This window comes from Coptis chinensis, chromosome 3 (assembly GCF_015680905.1).
Source record: "Coptis chinensis isolate HL-2020 chromosome 3, ASM1568090v1, whole genome shotgun sequence".
Classification (NCBI taxonomy): domain Eukaryota; kingdom Viridiplantae; phylum Streptophyta; class Magnoliopsida; order Ranunculales; family Ranunculaceae; genus Coptis; species Coptis chinensis.
Window position 1 is genome coordinate 113214960 of NC_141458.1, and position 21121 is coordinate 113236080.

At 36.5% G+C, this 21121-nt stretch overlaps 2 protein-coding genes across 2 annotated transcripts; one reads left to right on the top strand and one right to left on the bottom strand.

The window, feature by feature from the left end:
* Positions 1–10920: 10920 nt before the first annotated feature.
* On the top strand, positions 10921–11304 carry LOC147513117 (uncharacterized). Its single transcript, XM_086598861.1, has one exon. It carries the CDS (start codon positions 10921–10923, stop codon positions 11302–11304), a length of 384 nt encoding a protein of 127 aa, XP_086454987.1.
* Positions 11305–13995: 2691 nt separating this feature from the next.
* Positions 13996–15838, bottom strand: LOC147513118 (pectinesterase 2-like). Its single transcript, XM_086596144.1, has 2 exons — positions 14934–15838; positions 13996–14843 (listed from the first exon to the last, which is right to left on the bottom strand). Exons 1-2 carry the CDS (start codon positions 15802–15804, stop codon positions 14152–14154), a joined length of 1563 nt encoding a protein of 520 aa, XP_086452270.1. The 5' UTR covers positions 15805–15838; the 3' UTR covers positions 13996–14151.
* Between the last annotated feature and the right edge of the window lie 5283 nt (positions 15839–21121).

Genomic DNA, 21121 nt, shown 5'->3' on the forward strand with positions numbered 1-21121 from the left:
CTAAATTATATTGGTTTTTCGTTTCTAAATTTATTACAGACTCTCCACGTCACTCTTCTCGTCACACCCACCCCACTCTTTTCTCTCCCTCTCTCAAACTTTCTCTCCTCCACACTCTTCTCTCCACATGGACACACAGGTCAGCACCACATATATAACCTTTTTTCTTTTTCATATTTGCTAACGTGTTTTTTATTCCATTTGCAGAAGGAAATCAGTTTACCCGAACTTATGGTGAGTTTTAAATTGTTCACAATTTTTATGTCGTCACAATTTTTATTTATTGATTTTGTTTTAGGCCGGAGTTTATGGTGGATATGAAATGCGAGGGTTGCGTGAATGCGGTTAAGAATAAGTTATTGACAGTTGATGGTATGTGAAAAAAAATGTGTTAAAATGAATGATTTTGGATTAGTGGGGGAATAATTTTTTTTTTTTTTGTTTTTTTTTGTATTATAAAATACTTTTGGGCAAAACAGGATCTCAAGAAGAAGAAAACGTTGGGTACCTGCGAGGCGGAGACAGGACAAGCCGACATAAAGCGTGAAAAGGATAATATATAATTAGGTGCGGCGAACGAAACCGGTGGAAGGCGAATTTCTCGGGGTGACAAGCCATTCATAACATAGATTGCCTGTTGGAGGTGATGAAAGCTTCAAGGAAGAGTTGAGCAAAAGCGAGCCATAGCTATCGGAGGTCCGATACGAAGGAAGAAAACACTTTCGAAAAAGAAGGTCTCGACTTGATAGCCGACCTTACCATTCATCTAATATTTAGATAACGGAGCGGAGACAAAGACACCTTTCATCCCTTGAAGATGACTCCTCTCGATGTGCTCTGCAAATCGCATTATAAACACCTACCTAACTCCCAACCTTCCACGGTGAAAAACCTCATGTAGGTAGGATTTGAACACCTTCTTTATGCTCTTTCACTAGACTTGCTCGCTCTCCGTCTATAGAAAGAAGACTTTGTGTAAAGAATTGATTTCGGCGTGTTGACTTACTTTATTACCGACCCATGAACATCCTATCGAGAAAGGAGGGAGGAAATGATGGATGGGTCTATCGATTTAAGTTTTCGGTCGGTCGACGGTTGGAGATAAGCATCCGGCTTGATTACTAGACAACGGATGGCGTTGTCGATCCGGTCGGATCTCGGACATCTGCTGTTTTTAGAGCTTACCTATTAGGTTGTTTGGGAGGAAGCGTAAGAAGTCATCCGGGAGCTACCGGACTTGTAAGACTTCGGCACTCTTGTGCGGGCCTATGACATGCAAATCTAGACAAGCTTGGCTTATCCTCCTTCAATGGCTGATGTTCGGTGATCATTATCGCTAAAAAAAAGCGAGCAAGATCCGGGACCCACGGGCGGGGGCATCCTGCTTGTAGGAACATGGCACTTAAGCTATCCATTTCGTCATATATCCGGTGTAGCTCTTGGCCTTTAGAGTAGGAGCTAAAGCCTTGCTGCTATTAGTAGAATCTATTTTTCTTGTTTTAGTCTTATGAACAAGGGTAAGTCGGGGAGTGTCCGGGGGCGGGGGCCTGATGTCTCGGGAGGCGCATTTCGAGCTTTGGTAAACAAAACCTCTAACTCTCCGGTGGGCAGCTCTTGCCTTTGTTACGAGCTGAGGAGCTAGCCTTGCCCTTTCGGTTGAGCGAGTAAATTTACCTAAAATTTTCCTGCTTTCGATCAATATTTCAGTTATGGCCTTATCAATGTTTCATTTTCATTGAGAAAGAAATGAAAAGCGTTATATCAAATCATCTTATATAATACGGATTAACGATCGCGGAAAAGATCACGCAAGAAAAGAGACATTGAAAAGAGAGGAGGTATAAGGGCTATCGTATGCCTAGGTCCTAGTAGAGATCCAACTCCGTGTTGGTGGAAATCTCACCCTATCTATCCCCGTCCCCTCGGTTTGCTTTCCTTAGGAACAAGCTTCGGGGATACGAAGACCAATTCTTCTAGATTCAAGAATAGCCAATGGAAGTTGAGGCAGCCCTACAGCAGTCGTCTTAGCAAGAGTAGAAAGCCCGAAGCTAGCATACTCCTTCAAGCGTATGCGTGGAGTGGAGTTCAGGGGACTATTTAGCTGAGCGGAATGCGATCTTGTGAGAACTAGACCTAGCCAAAGCGAGAGAAGAACAAGCTATGGCTCAAAGAAGGAGTAATATAGTTTCTTGAAGTTTTTAGTATTCCCCAAGCGATGTATTGAATTCTTGAAGACTTGCACTTGTTTAATTTAAAATGGGGAGTTCACTTTACCGAGTGTATGAACTACTCATTCTTTATTTTAGAATTACAGAACGAAGCTTCACTCGAGTATATGTTTTCTTACGTTATCTAATTAACGAACCGCGTGACAAGGCTCTATGTAAAGTATTATAGATTTATGTTGCATTGAGTTGGTAGTTGGTACCTTTGAGGAGCTCACAGTTAAATGCACCTTCAACTTGGTGAAAAGGGGAAATGAGGTTGTCAATATCAATTGCATCCGCAGACGAGCAAATGATAGTGCATAATATAGGCGTGATTTAAATTCGTTAGCATTATTTACTTTTGTCCATAGAGAAATTCAACTTGGGTTTTCGACCATCTTTTAGTCCCCTATCTAGGAATATAGGATAATCATTGTGATTGAGAAATTTTCAAGTTTCTTTTTCAGAATGAAAAAACAGTGGATATGAAGACATGTACATTACAATGAAAATCTTGATTATGGAAGAATTTTGAATATAAATATATAATTAAGGACAGAAATGTAAGAGCTCATGCAATTGGCGGGGATTGCATTTGCAAGCGGCGACACACAGTGTCCGATCTCTCTCACAAGCATTAGTTGGTCAAGTGTGATTTGTTAACGTACATTAGTACAAGCGAAGACAATGAGAACAAGAATGAAGTTAGCAAATTAGAAACGATAGATTGTCCTAGTTTCACTTTCTGGAAGCATGCTCCTTTCTAGTTAAGTGAAAAGACTTAATAAAACTACAAATAGCTTCACCGTGGTTAAAGCGATAATGATAGTGCAAAAGATGCTAACTCACACTTGTAAACCCTAAGCCAAAGCAACAAACAAAATGTTTTTCCAATGTGGCTATGTGCATTCAGTCTCCCTCGGGTGTAAATTCACACAAATAGCCAAAGCAAGCCAAAGTACAATACATGCACTATATAAGTAGTTAACAATCCAAGTAACAAACACTTACGGTGGTTGCCAATGTGCTATTAAAAATCCCGGATATAGCTTCGGAGTAGACAAATCAACACCTCCCCAAACCGATTGAACCAACTCCTTCATTAACTAACTGTTCTCCTAGCAAGTACACCATATTAGGCTTTAATGATTCCAATACTAGGCAACTACAAATCACATAAAAACATAATTTCTCAACATTCAATGGTTCGGATCCAACGGATCGAAGACTAACTAAACTTTAATCAATCAAATCGATATTGAAACTTAATAGATCACATCAAATCAGTAATATTGGTGACTTACAGTTAACGCCTCTTTCATAGTGATGGGAGAATTAGCAGCAACCATGGTGAGTTAGATCGGTTTAACACACAAAATGAAAACCAGATCTGTGTAAATAGAAGGTTTCTTCTTCTTCATGGTACTCAATAATTGAAGTGAGCGGGAGAGACAGAGAGAAAAGGGCACCGGCAGTGAGAGAGAGGGAGGAGACCTAGTGTAGCGGCGGTGAGAGAGAGAGAGAGAGAGAGAGGAGAGAGACTGAAGTTATCTTTTATATTTCGACCGAAATAATAGAGCGCGATATTTTTTGGTTTCCTATTTCGCGAAATTTTCAAAATTTTGATTTGTAACACTTCTCAAACGATTTTTAAGCGTTGGAAATAAATTTCTGAAATTCACCCTAATTAAAGCAACACTTAACAACATTACTAACGCTTATATAGCGTTGGCAACTTGTTAACGGTAAATAACCGTTGCAAAGCAAAAAAGGTCTGTGTTGCAAATATCCTATTATGGTGTAGTGCGTTAAATTAGTTTCACATGATTTTGGCATATTCGAGTATTTATTCCTAATTGTTTTGTTTCAGTCTATATGATTTTGATAGATGAATATGAAAAATTATTTTTGGATACGTGTTATATTTGATCCAGTTGCAAGCATGAATTAGGATTCAAGGGTGGTTTTAAAATTTAATATTTCTGGGAGCATGACTAAAATAAATATAAAGTTTTATTGTAGTATCAATGACATGAGTGACATTTTATTTTAAGTGTATCAGGATACTAATTTTCTTTTATGCATGATAATGAAAGACTCCCTAATGTTTTATACAGGGATGAACTTACCCTGTATTATTGATTAGTTAAGTAGAATATTTTATTTTCGTAGAATTTGCTATGTGTCAAGAAACTACATGCTAAAAAGATATGATGTATTTATCTTGCGTTTAAGTGACAGTAATCATTTGTTTTAATATAGACAGTTAAACTGTAATAGGTTTTGTAATGGCATGAAGACATGTATTCTGGAATTAATTAAAATAATTAATACCAATGTTATCTTGCTTAAGTTTAATCAACGTGCATTCTTGAGTATGTTCTAAGTTAATAACCAACGTTTTTGTTCGTATAGCTTTACTTCCGAATCTCGGGACGAGATTCTTTTGAGATGTGTATAGCTGTAACGCCCGTATTTTTAAAATACGTTTTTATCTATTTAATTAATTAATTTAATTATTTATTTTAAAAATTCGCTGGTTTGGACTCGGGACACGTGGGCCTGGTTTTTGGGCCTGAGTCTGTGTTGGGCTTGGGTTTCGGACCCAAGTATATAAACACATTGTTTTGGACAATAGGGTTCATGGAGAATAAAATATATTAAAAATGTAGGCAGCTTGTTTACTCGAGCATTGGAGCACGACGATTCGGGCTGGGAGGATTCGTCGAGCTGTTACGTCAGGTGAGTAGAGTTTATCTCTCACCACTACCTAAACGATAATTTTTGTCTGTTTAGAATTTACAAATTTCATAAACTATGATTTTCGCCTGTCTATTATTTACGGATTTACTGTCGAGTGTTTCCGACCAGTTTTTATAATTTATGTGGTTCGGTCGATATGTTTTAGTTTTTTGAACTGTCAACGCTTTGTGGAGCAAAGCTTCGAGGAGCGTCAATGGCGGCTCCTCTGTCCGTATGCGTGACTGTTAAACTGTGATGGGTTGTGGATGTATGTTGAACTGCCGGTGGTAGTGGGGAGTTTGGGCGTTGCTTGAAACTTCAAGGGCGCGAGAATGGCGGTGGCCGAACCGGTGGTGGGGCTGTTTTTTTGGTTTGATTGGTTGGTTGTTGAGGTATGATTGAAGTAGCTAGTGTATTGTGCGTGGGGCTGTCGAATGGGGGATGACAAAGCTTGAGAAGGCTTTAATGGCGCCGAACGCCATTACTGTGATACTGAGGGTGTGGGTTTTTTATTTGTGATTCTCGGGTTTGAACTGTGTTTTTTTGTGTTGTGGGTTGTTGATGCATGTTAGAAGGTTGGAATTTGTGTGGGGCTGTCGATTGGAGCTTGGAACAAGCTTTAATGGTGGCAAACGATTTCGGATCTAGTTTAGTGATGTTGGGATTTAAGAATTTGAGGTTTTAGCTTTTATTAAAGTTGTAGGGGTTTTATAGGGATTAAAATCGGTGGGTTTTGTGTAGGTGGTGTGTGGAGGTTGTGGTGGTCGGTTTTGGTGGCTGTTGGTGGAGGGAGAAGATGAACAGTAATTTCGGTGTGGGCTTGGGCCTAATTGGTTGGGCCAAACCCCTTATTGTTAGCTTGGGCCAAAATCTTTTAGTTTTGTTTGGGCCCGATTTTAATTAAGTTGTTGGACCAGTTCTAATATTAGTCTATGGGCCCGTTTCATTTGTTTTGTTGGGCCGGTTTCAATTAAATTTTCGGGCCGAACTCAGTTGTGTTTTGGGCTAGTTCAGTATACGTCTTTGGGCCAATTTCTAATATTTCTTGGGGCCAGTCCATAGGACTTAAAATAGATCTATATGGGTTTTCCAATGTTTAGACTTTCGAGTTCTAAGGTTTGGGTTCGGCTAGTTGGGTCCGAACCGTTTCCGTAATCATGAGCCCATGAGCCATGCACATTGACCTTAGCCATGAACCATGGCTATGACTCTGAACCTGTCGAATATGGAAACGACAGTTTGACTTTGACAATGACAGTTTGACTTCGACCATGATGCGTTGACATTGACCGTTGACCGTTGACCGTTGACTTTGACATTTGACCGTTGACTTCGACCATGATGTGTCGACTTTGACCGTTGACCGTTGACTTTGACCATTGACTTTTCCAGTTTTTCTCATATTTGATTTTATAGACTATTGTAATAATAAAATGTTGTCGAACATTATATAACGTTGTTTGTCATTATCTAATTATGATTTGACGTGAGTAGTGTGTAAAACATATATATATTGGGCTTTGATTTGTGGATCGTAGGGATTTGTTTAATTGTGCTACATTTTATGTTGTAAATTGTATGGACAAATCAAATGTTGAAATGCTGTGGAAGCTGATATAAATTTGGTTGTCATTATCTAATTAAGATTTGACGTTGATATTGTGACACTATGTAATATGTTGGGATATATATATATTGAATGCAATAGTTTTGGAGACATAGATGTATAAAAGCTTTATTATTTTATATGTGGGATGCTACTATGAGGTAGTATAATATGTGTGGATATTTTCCCACAGATTTGTGGCGTAGTGCAATAATATACTGGCACGTGAAATAATGAAATTGGTTATTAGATATAATCGAGATATTTCTAAATATTGTGGCTTAGTGCAATAAGGTAAGGTAATTGACCCGCGTTGATATAGTGGAATGTTTATGAGTCATAAATGTATGACACCTGAATAAATTACGTAACGAAAATCCTAGAACCTGACTACCACAACTCATGTGATCTGCCCTGTGTGGGCGTATTTGATATATAAGATGTTGATATATAAGATGTTGTATATATATGAGATGTTGATTGACCCATGTGTTGGGCAATCGTAGCCGAATAGTGGCTTGATATATAAGATGTTGATATATAAGATGTTGTATATATATGAGATGTTAATTGACCCATGTGTTGGGCAATCGTAGCTGAATAGTGGTTTGATATATAAGATGTTGATATATAAGATGTTGTATATATATGAGATGTTGATTGACCCATGTGTTGGGCAATCGTAGCCGAATAGTGGCTTGATATATAAGATGTTGATATATAAGATGTTGTATATATATGAGATGTTGATTGACCCATGTGTTGGGCAATCGAGCGAATAGTGGCTTGATTATTCCGTTCGCAAATATTGGAGCGAGACGCGATATTTTATGCGAATAGGGGCATTACTTATATAATGGCTTCCGTGTGAGGGATTTACGGTGTCGCGGCATCCCGCTCGAGGTGGTTACGCACGGAGTGGTACATTATATAAGGGGAGGCATGTGGATGTACATGTTCGGCGTTGGGTAGCGATTGTGGTAGCCAGGAAAACTAGGTAAGACTTAGATACGACGTGATTTTAGGGACACACAAAGAAAGCCTTAATAATCTAATTATGGTAATATGTTGGTTAGTAGTTTAGTTAGAACCTAAAGCGCTTCGCGGAGGAACTAAATGCCTTTTTATTATGCGTATGGTATGTGGTATTAGTTGTTGGAAGTTAAGGCGCCTCAGTGGAGGAACTACCTGCCTTAATTATTATACTTAAAGATGTTGTATTAGTCGTTGAAAGTTAAGGCGCCTCAGTAGAGGAACTAACTACCGTATGGTTTGTGTATATATTTTGTATAAGAATAGGTTGTATTTTAGAGCTACTCACACCAGCATTTTTATAATGCTGACCCGATTTGCATGTTTGCTTATCGGGTGTGTTCATTAAATGAACACAATTGATAAGTCTTGACAGGTTTAGTGTTGAAGAAGATTGGTTGCTGCTTGAGGTTAGCATTAGCGTCACATTGCAAGATAGGCCTTGTTTTACTTTGAGGTGATATAGAGTTTCCGTCTAGACAATGTATTTGTACTTTCATTTGTAATTTTAAATAAGGAGTTATTGAAAAGAGATTTGTAACCTAATCTTATTTGTAAATTTTTGTAATGAAGAGGACATTTGTTTAATTGAATTTTTTATTGGTTTTTAATTATCGGCATATTTGAAACTGTTTATGGGTTTTTGGAAGTTGAGAGTGCGTCACACCTCGGAAATCGAAGAGTCGGGGACAAATAATGTTTTTCCGAATTCTGTCGAAATTCGGGGTGTGACATACCCACTCTTTCCTTTTTTTTTACATTTTCTTTAACACTTTTGTTATTATTAACCAAATGATGTTAATAATATGTATGAGGCTCAGACTGAATCTGCAAGCCATACAGTCCAACACACTGAACAATTGCACGACTTTAATGTACCTCCACATTTAGATAGTGAACAGTTGCACAACAGAAGTATACCGCCACATTCTGATCCTATTGTTGATTCAAAGTAAGTCTTTAATATCATCCAGACTCACGTACAATCAGAAGTTAACAGGTTGAGTAACCGCCCTTTGTCTACGACATTGTTCCTAGATCGAATGAATCTAGATTTTGTCATTGGTACGTTGTTTAATTATTATTATTATTATTATTTATTTTATTTTTAACTATTATTCTTTTTTATTCTTTTTACTCAATCTTTACATTGTTATCAGATAACCCAAGTACCATTTTAAGTGCACCAATCAGAGACGACATTGATGGCTATCATAATGACATTGATGTAGATAATATCAACTTCATAAATGGCATTCAAGGTTTGATTTTTTATTATGAATGTTTTTTCCGATATTACCATGTGTATTGGTTTGTAACATATATTTTATAATGTTCAATAACTACGTATACTATTGCTAGGGCAAGAGGATGAGATTAAAGGCAAGGGGGTTCAACACTCTTCGCTCTATAAAAGTTCCCTCATTACAGAAATCTTATCACAACTATGTAAGAGGCTTCGTTGACACTCCAGAATTTCAGTGACATGAAATAAGCAACATGCGTGTCTACACTCACTGTCATGCAGAGTTATTTCCATCTGAATCCCATCAATTTTGTTGTCTTGGAGGTAAAATTAAACTTCCCCTTTTAGATCCTCCTCCAGAATTGATGTATTTATACACAACACAGTCGGAACAAGGTGCGCATTTCAGGACAGACATCCGTGCTTACAACCATGTCTTTGCTTTCACCTCAATAGGAGTGCACTTCAATGAAAAACTAGCTAGCGGTAAAGATGGAGTATACACTTATCGATCCCAGGGATCCATCTACCATAAAATTGGTGGTTTTATACCTTCACATGACCAATGACCGCGATTTCTACAAATGTATGTCTATGACACCGATCATGAAATGATGAACAGACTATCTGAAAATAAGTTGATGAATCCTCAAGTTCTATCAATTTTGCAGAAAGTTCTTGATCGAACCCTTTCGTGCTTGCTCTTCGCCGCGTTGCTAGATCTGAAAATTTAATGGATGTTCGATTACATATCAAGGAAGTGCCATCTGACAAACATCGTTATACTTTACCAACATCTTCCCAAGTAGCTGCCATTTTAGTTGGGGGTGAGAATCCTGATGAACGTAAAGAAAGGGATATAATCGTAGAAACTATGACTGGTGATTTATTAAATGTGCCTGACACTACTGGCTTCTATGCCCCCTTCAATATCCACTACTTCACCCTTATGGAAACTTTGGATGGGATTTGCATATATCCAGTGATGATGCTCAAAGAATCAGTTGTCGTGAGTTTTATTGTTACCTGCTCCAGATAAATTATACATTCTGATGTTAATTAATTGTTTATTTGTATTACATGCAGTTAATTAATTTATCTTTCTGTTTGACAAAAATACATATTACTTTTCACTAGATCCGGGATAACCACGACTCAATATTGCTTCGTGGCGGTCGGCTTCTACAACAATATGTAGTCGATATGTATGTCAAGATTTCAACTCAACAATTGATTTATCCGTGACAACCAAGATACTTTAAGAGCCGAGTTATACCAAGGGTTGCATGACTCCGTACAGATGGGTGAAACAAATGCAGGTAAGACATATAAGACGTTTACACACGTCTGATTTGCATTATACATTGTTTAGACGCCCGTGACTTTTTTATTTTTATTTTGATTTTTTTCTAATTATAATTATTCTTTTTCTTGTGAAAAGGAGATTATAAAAAAAAAATAGTATTGCCCATTATTTATTGATTTTCTGTTGGAAATTGAGACCAATATTATGGAAGTGACCTAAAAGTAAAGTTGGACAGTATCCAGCCTATATGGAACTACCATGTTTTATGCATTTAGAGTTTTCTTTACATAGTTAAGATTTTAAAACTATTTTACTGTGATTTGTTCAGTTCATTTTCTTATCGAGGATAATATTCCTGTCCTCATTTGATGAAACATTTGTTTTTGGGTTTTCAATCTATGTATCTCTGATAATTATTTGAGAACTTTGGACTTTTAAATTTCTCTTTATTGAGATTTATCTCCTCTATTATTCGTGAACACAAACACAACATGTTATTGAAGCTAGAAGACATTCCAACTTTTGCTATGATTTTAGGTCACCAAAATTTGTTGTGAAATAACATGATACAAAACTGTGATGTAATATCAATTGGTACATCATTAGACATTTTTTTTCTTTCTTAAGAAAATGAAAGAAAATTTATTTGCTTATTCATTGATTAAATAATTCAATATCTCATGTTGTATGTATGTGTACAGCTAATGTCGGGAGACGAACTATCTCACCGCCATCCTATATAGGAAGCCCATGAGATATGCATGAAAGATATCACGACACAATGGCTTTGGTCCAAAAATTTGGAAAACCGGATATATTCCTCACCATGACATGTAATCCAAATTGGTCAGAAATTACAAAAAGGTTAAAGGAAGGTCAAACCTCACAAGATAGGCCTGATCTTACTACAAGAGTCTTTCATGAAAAATGTGAGGAGTTAAAGAAAGATTTGTTCAATAAGGGTGTCCTCGGAAAAGTTATCGCCCACGTACATGTGATCGAGTTCCAAAAACGTGGTTTGCCACACGTTCATATGCTCTTAATCTTGGATGAAAATGACAAGCTTAGCAACCCAGATGATTATGACATAGTTGTTAGAGATGAAATTCCTAATCCAGACAGTGAGCCTGATTTGTACAACATTGTCATGAGGCATATGATTTGATAAAATGACGCCTCAAAATGTATAGAGGAACTAACATTCATGATGTAAATTATACAATGTTTTTAGTACATTTTAGATGTGCTAGAAAAACTAATGCCTTCTTAGGGAAGGAACTAAATTGTCTCGAGGCGTAAGGGTTATTTAACTGTTCTGGCATTCGTCGAGACGGTTAAGTAACTGGATTAAACAATGAGATATCTATATTGTTATGATTTTCAGGTTATAACAGGATTTAAGTTTATGAAATGTTAAAAATACAGAGGAGATTCTGCCGAAATTTTTGTAAGATTATTCTGTCTTTGTTTAATTTGGGTTTCGCTTAGTTGGTCCGATCACATCCCGAGTTTCATAATGACTGTAGATGTCATGTGTCTTTGGTAATCAGTCATTATAAAATTTGGGGCGTGACATAGTTGATGACTGATGACATGCACCTTGGTATTGCCTTAATATGGTAAAATATATAAGTAGGAAACTAGCAGTTACATGATTCATCATGGGTTAGGGGGTAACGAATCAAGCAGTAGCTAGACTTGCTAGCAATGTTTTTGAGTGTGGTTGATGATGCTATTTTGAACTTTGCCCCTCCACTGAATGTATAGTGGAAAAAACTCTATGGGGTATTTATGATACAAGTCATTGAATGCAGTTGACAAGGTGTTCCTCTCCACCTATATTTTGGCACATTTAGCCTCCAAAGTTCCTATATGTTTTGGTGATGAGGGTATGTTAGCTAAACTTTTTGAGTGATTATATTGCAAATTGGTTCACGGGGGATTCTATAAACTGCTTATTCCATTTCTACTCTCTTTTTTATTGTTAAACTTCTATTTACTCACTCTACCGAGTGACTTTATATATATAATGAATAACTTTTGTGGATTGACACCTTTTCTACGAAGGTCTATCTGAATACGTTTATTTGTTTCGATGGTCCTGTGTCCTTAGGTCTGCTCAAAATAGCTCAATGCATGTTTTTTTCCCCTAATAACGCAAGCGACACCATACAATGGAAAAGGACATGCATGATTCTCACCAAAAGATATCTCATGGGAAGTGCTTCAGCGGTCACACAAGAATGTGCTTTTGTTTTAACCATCACAACTCCATTATGCAAAAGAACGTCATCACATTAAGAATTTCATATACTATCTTGAAAAACAACGCATTAAAATCAAACAAGAGGATGAAGAACCAAATGCCAAGAAATAATGTCTAGGATTTCAGGTAATTTACTCATTCAATAATAGTCATAAATAAAATATTGAAATAATAAATAATTGACGCTTAAAATTATTCTTATTGCAGGACAGATTGCGATTAGCTCATTAATAGACTCCTAACATATACAACGAAGTGCGCCAAAAAATTTATGTTGCAGACATACAAAAAAATGCTCAAGTTATATGTTGAAAGTTACTTTTATTAGATATTTTTGTTATTCCAAGGGATAATATACCTACATTAAACTCACTCTTCGGTCATTGTCTTTCATTTAAACTATTTGTGATGAAGCTTACTGCAACAAACATACTTTGTCAATTGTCTTTCCAATATGCAACATATGTTGGTAGTCAATTTCACTTGAGTCTTTTAGTCAGCTGTTCAACGAATATATCATATTCTATGTTGGCTATATTTCCATGGTGGTTATAGAAACATTTTTACAATGGTGTTGTTTTACTTATATTCTTTGAATTGATTGTGTTCAGCTCATTGTCTCATATTCTGCTACAGACTTTCTTTCAGTATGATTTACTGATTACTGAGTAGTTTGCTTTACTTGGTTGTTGAAGCTCAACCTTTTATCCAATGTTGCACATTGTTTGATGGTCATTTGATTTTGAGCTTAATGCTTTAAAACTTGGTGAATCTGTAGACTTGTAAATGTATCGATCTATCATTGAATCCTATGGAATAGGCTCTAGCCAGAATGTCATGTTGCTAGAACCAGCAATATTTGAACAATAATTGATGGGATCAGTGCAACTCCCAATCTTTAGGTCTAGAGAAAACCCGCGACGCAAGCATTCGCCAGAAGGTGCTACTAGGTCCCATACTCTTTCATCGGCAACCTGACAACTTATTGTAACATGAACAATAATAATCCAAAACTAGAAATAAAACCCCTTAAAAAAATTAGAACAACATTAACCCTTCAAACAAAGTATACATATATTATAAGCAATGAATCATTAGCTATCAATATACATATATTATTTATTCAAGTAGACTTTAAGTTTTTGAGTCATTAGCTATCTATGTAGCAAGTCCAGCCATAGGGCATAGGCTAGTACAAATATTATTTCTTAGCCAATCAGTTTCTCAACTTCTTGCATCATTTTTCTACGTTTTAATTCATAGTTTTCATACTATTACGGTATTCCCCGCCAAAATGATTCAAGCAATGAAGTAGACTGGCAAACCTACACGCTAGGCTAGAATTGAGTTAGTGAGGATTTCAATGGGCTTTATATTGCACAATAGTTCACAGACCCAGTTCCAAAATACTACGTTTGGACCAAAGCATGGGTAAGCCCATTGGTTTCGCTATAGGGCCTCAGTATAATGTGTACTTTTCAAGTTTTCAGTTAAACAAATTTCAGTCTTGGTACCAGCCAGTGTGCCACTCATACTGTCATACATTTTTCCTTCAATGGACGTATGATGTATCAGTCGAAATTTGGTAAATAAAAACTAACTATCACACTGTTATAATTAACAAGAAAACATTTCTACATTTATTCAAATTTATTTACAAATGAATTGAATAATTTAACAAACAAATTGAATGACAAGCATATAAGATTGACTGTTGAAGCCATTAACTGCGAAATGGAAGCCTAATCAGAGACCAGCAGTAAACGGCACGCCTGTGGCAGGTAACCACGACCGACCAGCTATAAAATTCCCTACGGTAAATTTTGACGCCTCAGATGGATTAGTTATCACACGATAACCACCCCATTTGACTCGTCTAGTAGTCGGTGAGCCTGGTCCCGAGTTCTTGAACTCTGCATAGTATAATGTATCAAGAGCAAAATTTCCATCCCATGGCAACCATCCTGCAGGGTCAACTAAGGTGTCAATATACGTTTGAAGGTAAACAGTTCTGGAATACTGTTTCCATGGTCGTCCAAGATATGTTCTGTATTGGCTCAAAACTGGCGTCAAATCAACTGCAGCCATTACTCGAGAATTATGTATTGCTATCCCGGTATTTTGATTTGGATCAGTTCTACCTTGTGCTGTGACCACATTTTGTTGTCCTAACATTCCTTTCCTTGCAAAGATCATGCAATTTTGAAAAACTACTGCTGCATTTCCGAAAATGAAATCAACAGTACCATAAATGTAGCACTCTTTGTAGAATTGCCTTTGCGAGTGAACGTAAAGAGTGTCTTGATATCCTTCAAAACCACAACGATAAAACACAGATAGATCTGACCCTGATCGGAGTGCAACTGCTTGATGATTTTGTGGCCCAGCTGTATTACGGAATGTTATTCCACTAGCGATAAATCCTTCACCAGTCACCGCTGTAAAAATGAGTTATGGCTTGAATTAGTGACATGCATTTTAATACTCAATTTTGTTAGAAAGAAAAATGTTAAGACTCGCTTACATACCAACAGTTGCAGAGTTGAATGTGGTAGAACCTCCACCTACGCTTCGGCTACCAGTGATAATTGTGCTCTGCATTCCATCACCAACAAGCATGATGTTTTTCAAGCTGTTCCCAATTACAACATTTTCCTTGTAAGTACCAGCTTTGACATGTATCACAAACCTACCACTTCTCTTCGTCTTTGACGCAGCATCAATAGCTGCGTTAATGGTTCGATAAGCCCCTGAACCATCTTGTGCTACGACAATATTAGCCTGTGATGCCGAAGCTTGTAAAAGCTTTCTATCACCAGTTGTTACCCAATCTGGATATCCGTTTGTATAACTCTGTTCCTCAGTACTAGGAACGTTGTTAATAGCCAAGGTGTTGCGTACTAATTTCGATACATTATTATTCATTTGAGGAAGCACAAAATCTGATACCCCAAGCTCAAGAAAACCGTTCCTGCAAGTTTCAAGATTTGTAAGTGCTGTACTTAACCATGTTTGTGCGTCGACGTCAGTGCAATTGGTATTGGGATTGATGGTATGGTTAAGTTGGCTGATTGTGTTTTGATACAGCTCTAAACAATCAACCCATGCAGCTTTCTCCCTTTTATTTCTGCATTTTGGTCCCAACCATTGGTTGTGACTTTGCGCAGTTAAGGCATTCTCAATGGTAGCTTGAACAGCCATATTTCTGAATTCAGATTTCTTTTTGGAAACAACAGATGATCGAAAAGAATGAGATTTGAACTGGTCTTTGCAAACTTCTGGGTATGGAGTTTTAGCGCACCACCAATTAATATCTTTTGAGACATTAGTTGACACTGTAAATGACATGAAAGAAGTAATGGATAGCAACGTTAGGAGTAGTTTTGTCATGATCACCATCAATGAATAGGAAGCAGGGCTAATTGGTGCTTTTTTTATTGAGATGTTCTTAATATTTGATTCACTTATATAGACATGAGATTGAGTTGCAAGACTGTCGTTTTCAACGTGGGTGGGTGACATTTACAATTCTAAGGTATTTTATAAGTTGTTATATATTCTTCATTATCAAAAACTGAGAGTTGGATATATGTGTATTGTAAAGTGTATGAAGTGAGTATTATATCAATAGCAGAGTAAAAATCGTGTTAATGTTGAATATTTCAAATCATGTTTCTGGATTTCTGCCAAGGACTAGAATTTTAAACGCACAACAAGCCTCTAAAGATCTCAAACTATGAACTAATGTACAGCCATGCAACAACGCGGCGGTGGTTTTTGCTTTTTTTATTTCAGCTACAAAGTGAAGATAACAGCAACTTGTTTCAGTGATGACTTTTTCAATTGTAGTTTGGACTTTAATTGGTGGCGGAGTACGCGTTTGTTTCATTCAAAGATGTGAAAAATAGAATATGTAACATGTAACAGATACTTATTTGGGGGAAAATACACAATGATAGATAACAGAAATTGTTAGTTATAGTTCTATGTACTAATCAAATTTGAATAAGAGGTGCTCTATATATTATCTGTGTTAGTACTTGGTAGTCTATTTGGATCAAAGTTTATCGATCTGCTGGACTTTGCAGAACTAACTTAATATATTAAGTGAAAATCTACTAATGTTAGTGTTCGACCTTCAGACGTGTGATGGTACATTAGTTAGACTTTGTGATGGGCATTAGGTCACAATGCTAACCTTGAATACATTTGATGGTTCTCAAGAAACGTATGATACCTTGAAAAAATGATTGCACTCAAGAACCATTACAGATTCAATAATCTTAATCAGACTTGATGCTATCTCATAAGGTGATAACGACTACTACTTTGAATTACAATGTCAAAATACAATAAAACTGGCATATACGAGAAGAACGACTCAAAAATGTACACGATACAGTGATACACAGCTAGCTCAAACTGGATAAGAAAATAACTGTGCGGCAATTATAATATGATCTTGGCCGTTTGACTAATTAGTCAGTCTAATTTTAGTTTGTTCATTGACTTCAATATATGTTATACTATGTCTTAGAAGTTCATCTATCATAATATTTAAGCAGATACAAGCAACCTTATTCTTTAGTTTCAACGAAAAACCAGGATAAATAATCATAGATTGGCATCATATGATTCGAAGGTTTGATTTGTTATGTTTCCGGTGCCAGTTTTTTTTCTTGATTTCATACTTGTTCGTTACCAAAGGGTAAAGTATGACATAGGTGGAACTAACTGGGAAACTTCCTATCTAAACTAACTTCAATAGACAATAGTTTATAGTTTATAACTGTTTCATGACTTCCTGTAGATTTGAGATCCCATGAAATAAACTCATTATTAGAGTATTTCCAATGCAAGTTAGTGTTTTTCACCTCCATGTAGGTTCAATTTCCCCTCTTTGCTACCGTTTTGGTGAAAAGCAAGGTGAGGGTGTCCAATGCAGAGGTGACTTTGAATCTCGGACATCCCATCCGAAGTTTAAAAAAAATAAAAAAACATGCAAGACGAAATGAAATATTCCGTCCGGAAAAAAAAATAAATAAAACACACGAGACAGAATAAAACATTTCGTCCGAAGCTCAAAACTCAGTGAAAATCTCAGTAGCAAGTGCTACCCTCGTTGTGACTTAGTTACAAGTCACCAACTTTGTTACCTTTGCATTGGGCAAGAATTTTTTGGTATTCAGAGGTGAAAACTCTCAATTTTTCCTCATAGTGACTTGTATTGGAAATGCTCTTAGAGGTCCCAACAGGGGAAATAGTAAATTTTTCAGCCAATGATTACTAAGAGAGAAATATTATGAATCAACCAGCCGATCTCAGGGGTCAGTGTGGTTTCATTTTCAAGCCTTATGGCCCGTTTGTTTTTTTAGTCTCTGAATGCTAAATACTGAATGTGCCCACCCTTTTGATTGCTGAATGTTAAACACTGAACTCTGAAAACTTGTTTGTTTTATATCAATTAATTCTGAAATTCTGAATACTGAATATAAATCATTTAATTTGGACGATTTTACCCAAGTTTGTATCTGCTTTTTTTTTTTTAACATATTCACTTTTAATTTAAAAGTAAACTGTAAATATAAAATATGTAGTTTTTAGTAATTGTATACCAAATATTAATAATAGTGCAATTTCAATGCATTTTGTACGCTATAAATATTGCAAAATGCAAACAAATCTAATCTCCCTTTTGATTTTGATTTTGATTGAATAGAGATCACATCGATTTTTTTGGAATAAAAAAAAATCACAATAAAAATATATTAATTAATTAACATTTTAAAAAAAATGTAATAAGGTACCCTATGTAATATAATTAAATTTGGGAAAATTAGAGTAAAATATAAATGAGGGGGATTAGATTTTATGGAATTAATAGGTGGCCAATTATTGTACTTGGTATAGCTTTAACCATGTTACTGCTTCAGACCATAGTATTGCCTTTTGGAAAAAGAATAACCAACCCATCGACCCTTCAACCTCTAGAGATCTTACGGTTTTGTACAAAACAACCAACTCTACTCTTATCCTCTCTCCTCTCTCTCTCCCTCTTCTTTATTTTCTCTCCTCTTTTATCTCTCTTCTTTATTTTCCTTGCTCCCACTAAAACCGCATATTTATTTGTGCAAGAAGAAGAATCACAACTTCAATTTCCACAGGAGGATGATTGGAAGGGCAATAGTTGGAATTGGGTTTGAGGAGTTCGTTTTTCAGCATTCAGGGAAAGTTTGAGCGCGGAACGCTGAAGAGCATTAGAGCCTTTGAATGCTTGATTGAAAAAACAAAAACAAACAAGAAAATGTTTCTGAACGCTGAAAACAAGTTAGTTGGAGCTTTCGAGCTTTATGAAATGTTAAGAAAAAAAAACTCATAAGCTAGCTTTCATAATTAAATTCAAGTACGTAATATGTGCCTCTTCAAAGTATTTTTCTTGGGTGATCGATCTTGGACACATCCATAAAAACACTCTCATACTCCATAACTAACTAAATGTTTTGTCATACCCCCAACAACCGCCTTAGTCCAATAATATCTCTCAAATTAATTTGGGGCATATTTCCAATAGGCGCAAAAAAAAAACACATTTTTTTTCAACAATCTTCTTCTTCTCTGGCCTATTCGTCAAAATTTGATTTCGATTTTTTTTTTTTTCATCCTTATTAGGTTAGTTGGTATTCATCCCCATTACTAGTTGATCGATTCAAATCAAAGGTGGGTGTTTGTATGTATATTAGTGAGAGCAATATTGCTAAAGAAGAGGTTATTGGAGAAAAAATCAAGATCATATTCTTTTTTTTTTATAGAAAAAGAATAACACGTTCTTGTTCTTTTTCAGTTACAAGTGAAAAACTTAGAGTATCTAGGGTTTAGTATTGGGTCCTTAATAGTGCCACAATGTATATATTCTAATAAATAAATTGTTTTGTCGTCTTAGGTACGCCTAATAAAAAAATTGTAATTTAGGAATATAAATGTGTCTAAAACAATTTTATTTATTTATTTTAAAATTGGGGTATGAGAGTGTTTTTTAGGGTGTGTCCAAGATCACCCTTTTTCTTTTATATATTTAGAAGTTTTTTTGTTTTTTTGGCGACAACAGGACTTGCGAAGCCCTGATACTGCCCAAAACAATTTGAGAAAAAAAATAAAGTGAAAAATAAATAAATAAATAGATATAAAAGTAGTATGCTCTTGATTAGGAGGGTACATGAGTATCTGGTTGTAACCCTAAAAATTGTCACAGAAAGGGAAAATCTCATGTCCTGTAGTGGCATCGACCAACGTGTCAATACGACCGAGGAAGAGGAAAACATGCAATCCTTCTTACAGTGTTTGTTCACATTCATATAATCAACACACGTACGCCATATCCCATTCTTTTTCTTGACTGCAACAACATTAGATATCCAAGTGGGGTATGTGATCTTTTGTATGTACTTGGTCTTAAGCAATTTATCCACCTCTTTTGTACGTTCGGGACCCATCTTTCTGAGTTTCTACTTAACTGGCACGACGTTCGGATCCAAATTGAGCTTATGGCAGGCTATGGAAGGATCAATTCCAGGCATATCCTCATAACTCCAAGCAAATACATATCGAAATTCTTGTAAGAAACTTATCAACTCTTCTCTAGTCTTTGGGTCCAACATGGTGCCAATTGAGACAAGTCGAGGTTCAGAACCATCACCTATGTCTACTTCGTCAACTGGTTCCAATGTTGGTGGAGTCCTCCTCTCATCCGACCCTATAGAATCTAATGGAATTACATCCAAAGGTGCCGACATTATGCCTTGAGAGGGGGACTCGTTCTATAATTGCTATTTGTCGGGTACTGAACCTGCCCCCAGTGTTATTGGAGCTATTCCAGAACCACTTTTTAGAAGAGCTGCATAGCATTGCTTGGAAGCTTGTTGATCTCCTTTGATCACCACAATATTGCACTTGTGAGGGAACTTCAATGTTTGGTGATAAGTACTTGGAACCGCCTTCAAGTGATGAACCCAACTCCTACCAAGAATAGCATTATATTGCGTAACTCCCCTGACAATCGTGAAGTTGACATTCAAAGCAATGTCAGCAGCCTTGACTGTCAATTCAATCTCTCCTACTGCATCGGCCATGTCACCATTAAATCCATACAAAGAAGATTTCACGGGACAAAATTCAGTTTATAGAATCGGCATTTGTTTGAAAGCATGATAGTTGAGTATATCTGCAGAGCTCCCAAGGTCGATAATTATCCTATGCATATCACACCCAGCAACTTCTAAGGACATAACCAATGCATCCGAGTGTGGAAAGAAAACTCCTTTAGCGTCGTCATCAGTGAAAACAACTGTGGAGTTAGAATTATGGATGTGATTAACTATGGACAATTCCTTGGTCGGTTTGGAAGTGACATTGTTAATGATACGCAAATGCTTCGCCTGTCTTTCCTGGTACCTTTGCCCTCTACTCAACTCCTCAAATGGGCGTTTCGAATTGCCCCCAATGATCGTGTGAATCACTACCTTATCCGTTCCTGTCTCCGTATTGTGTACATTGGTGCCAGGAATTGCGGCAATATTCTAAATTGGAGTACCCATATTCATCTAGTAAACCTTGGTCTACGAGATCCTGAATCCCATGTTTAAGAGACATATAACTCTTAGTTCCATGACCGTCCTGTTTATGGAACTTATAATACACGTTAGTGTTCCTAGCTCCAATA

Bases quoted from the DNA above. Each gene is read 5' to 3' on its own strand.
- LOC147513117 (XM_086598861.1), top strand. From the start codon at position 10,921: ATGGCTTTGGTCCAAAAATTTGGAAAACCGGATATATTCCTCACCATG.
- LOC147513118 (XM_086596144.1), bottom strand. From the start codon at position 15,804: ATGGTGATCATGACAAAACTACTCCTAACGTTGCTATCCATTACTTCT. The intron at 14,844-14,933 runs GTATGTAAGCGA...TCATTTTTACAG, and splicing joins ATTCAACTCTGCAACTGTTG to CGGTGACTGGTGAAGGATTT.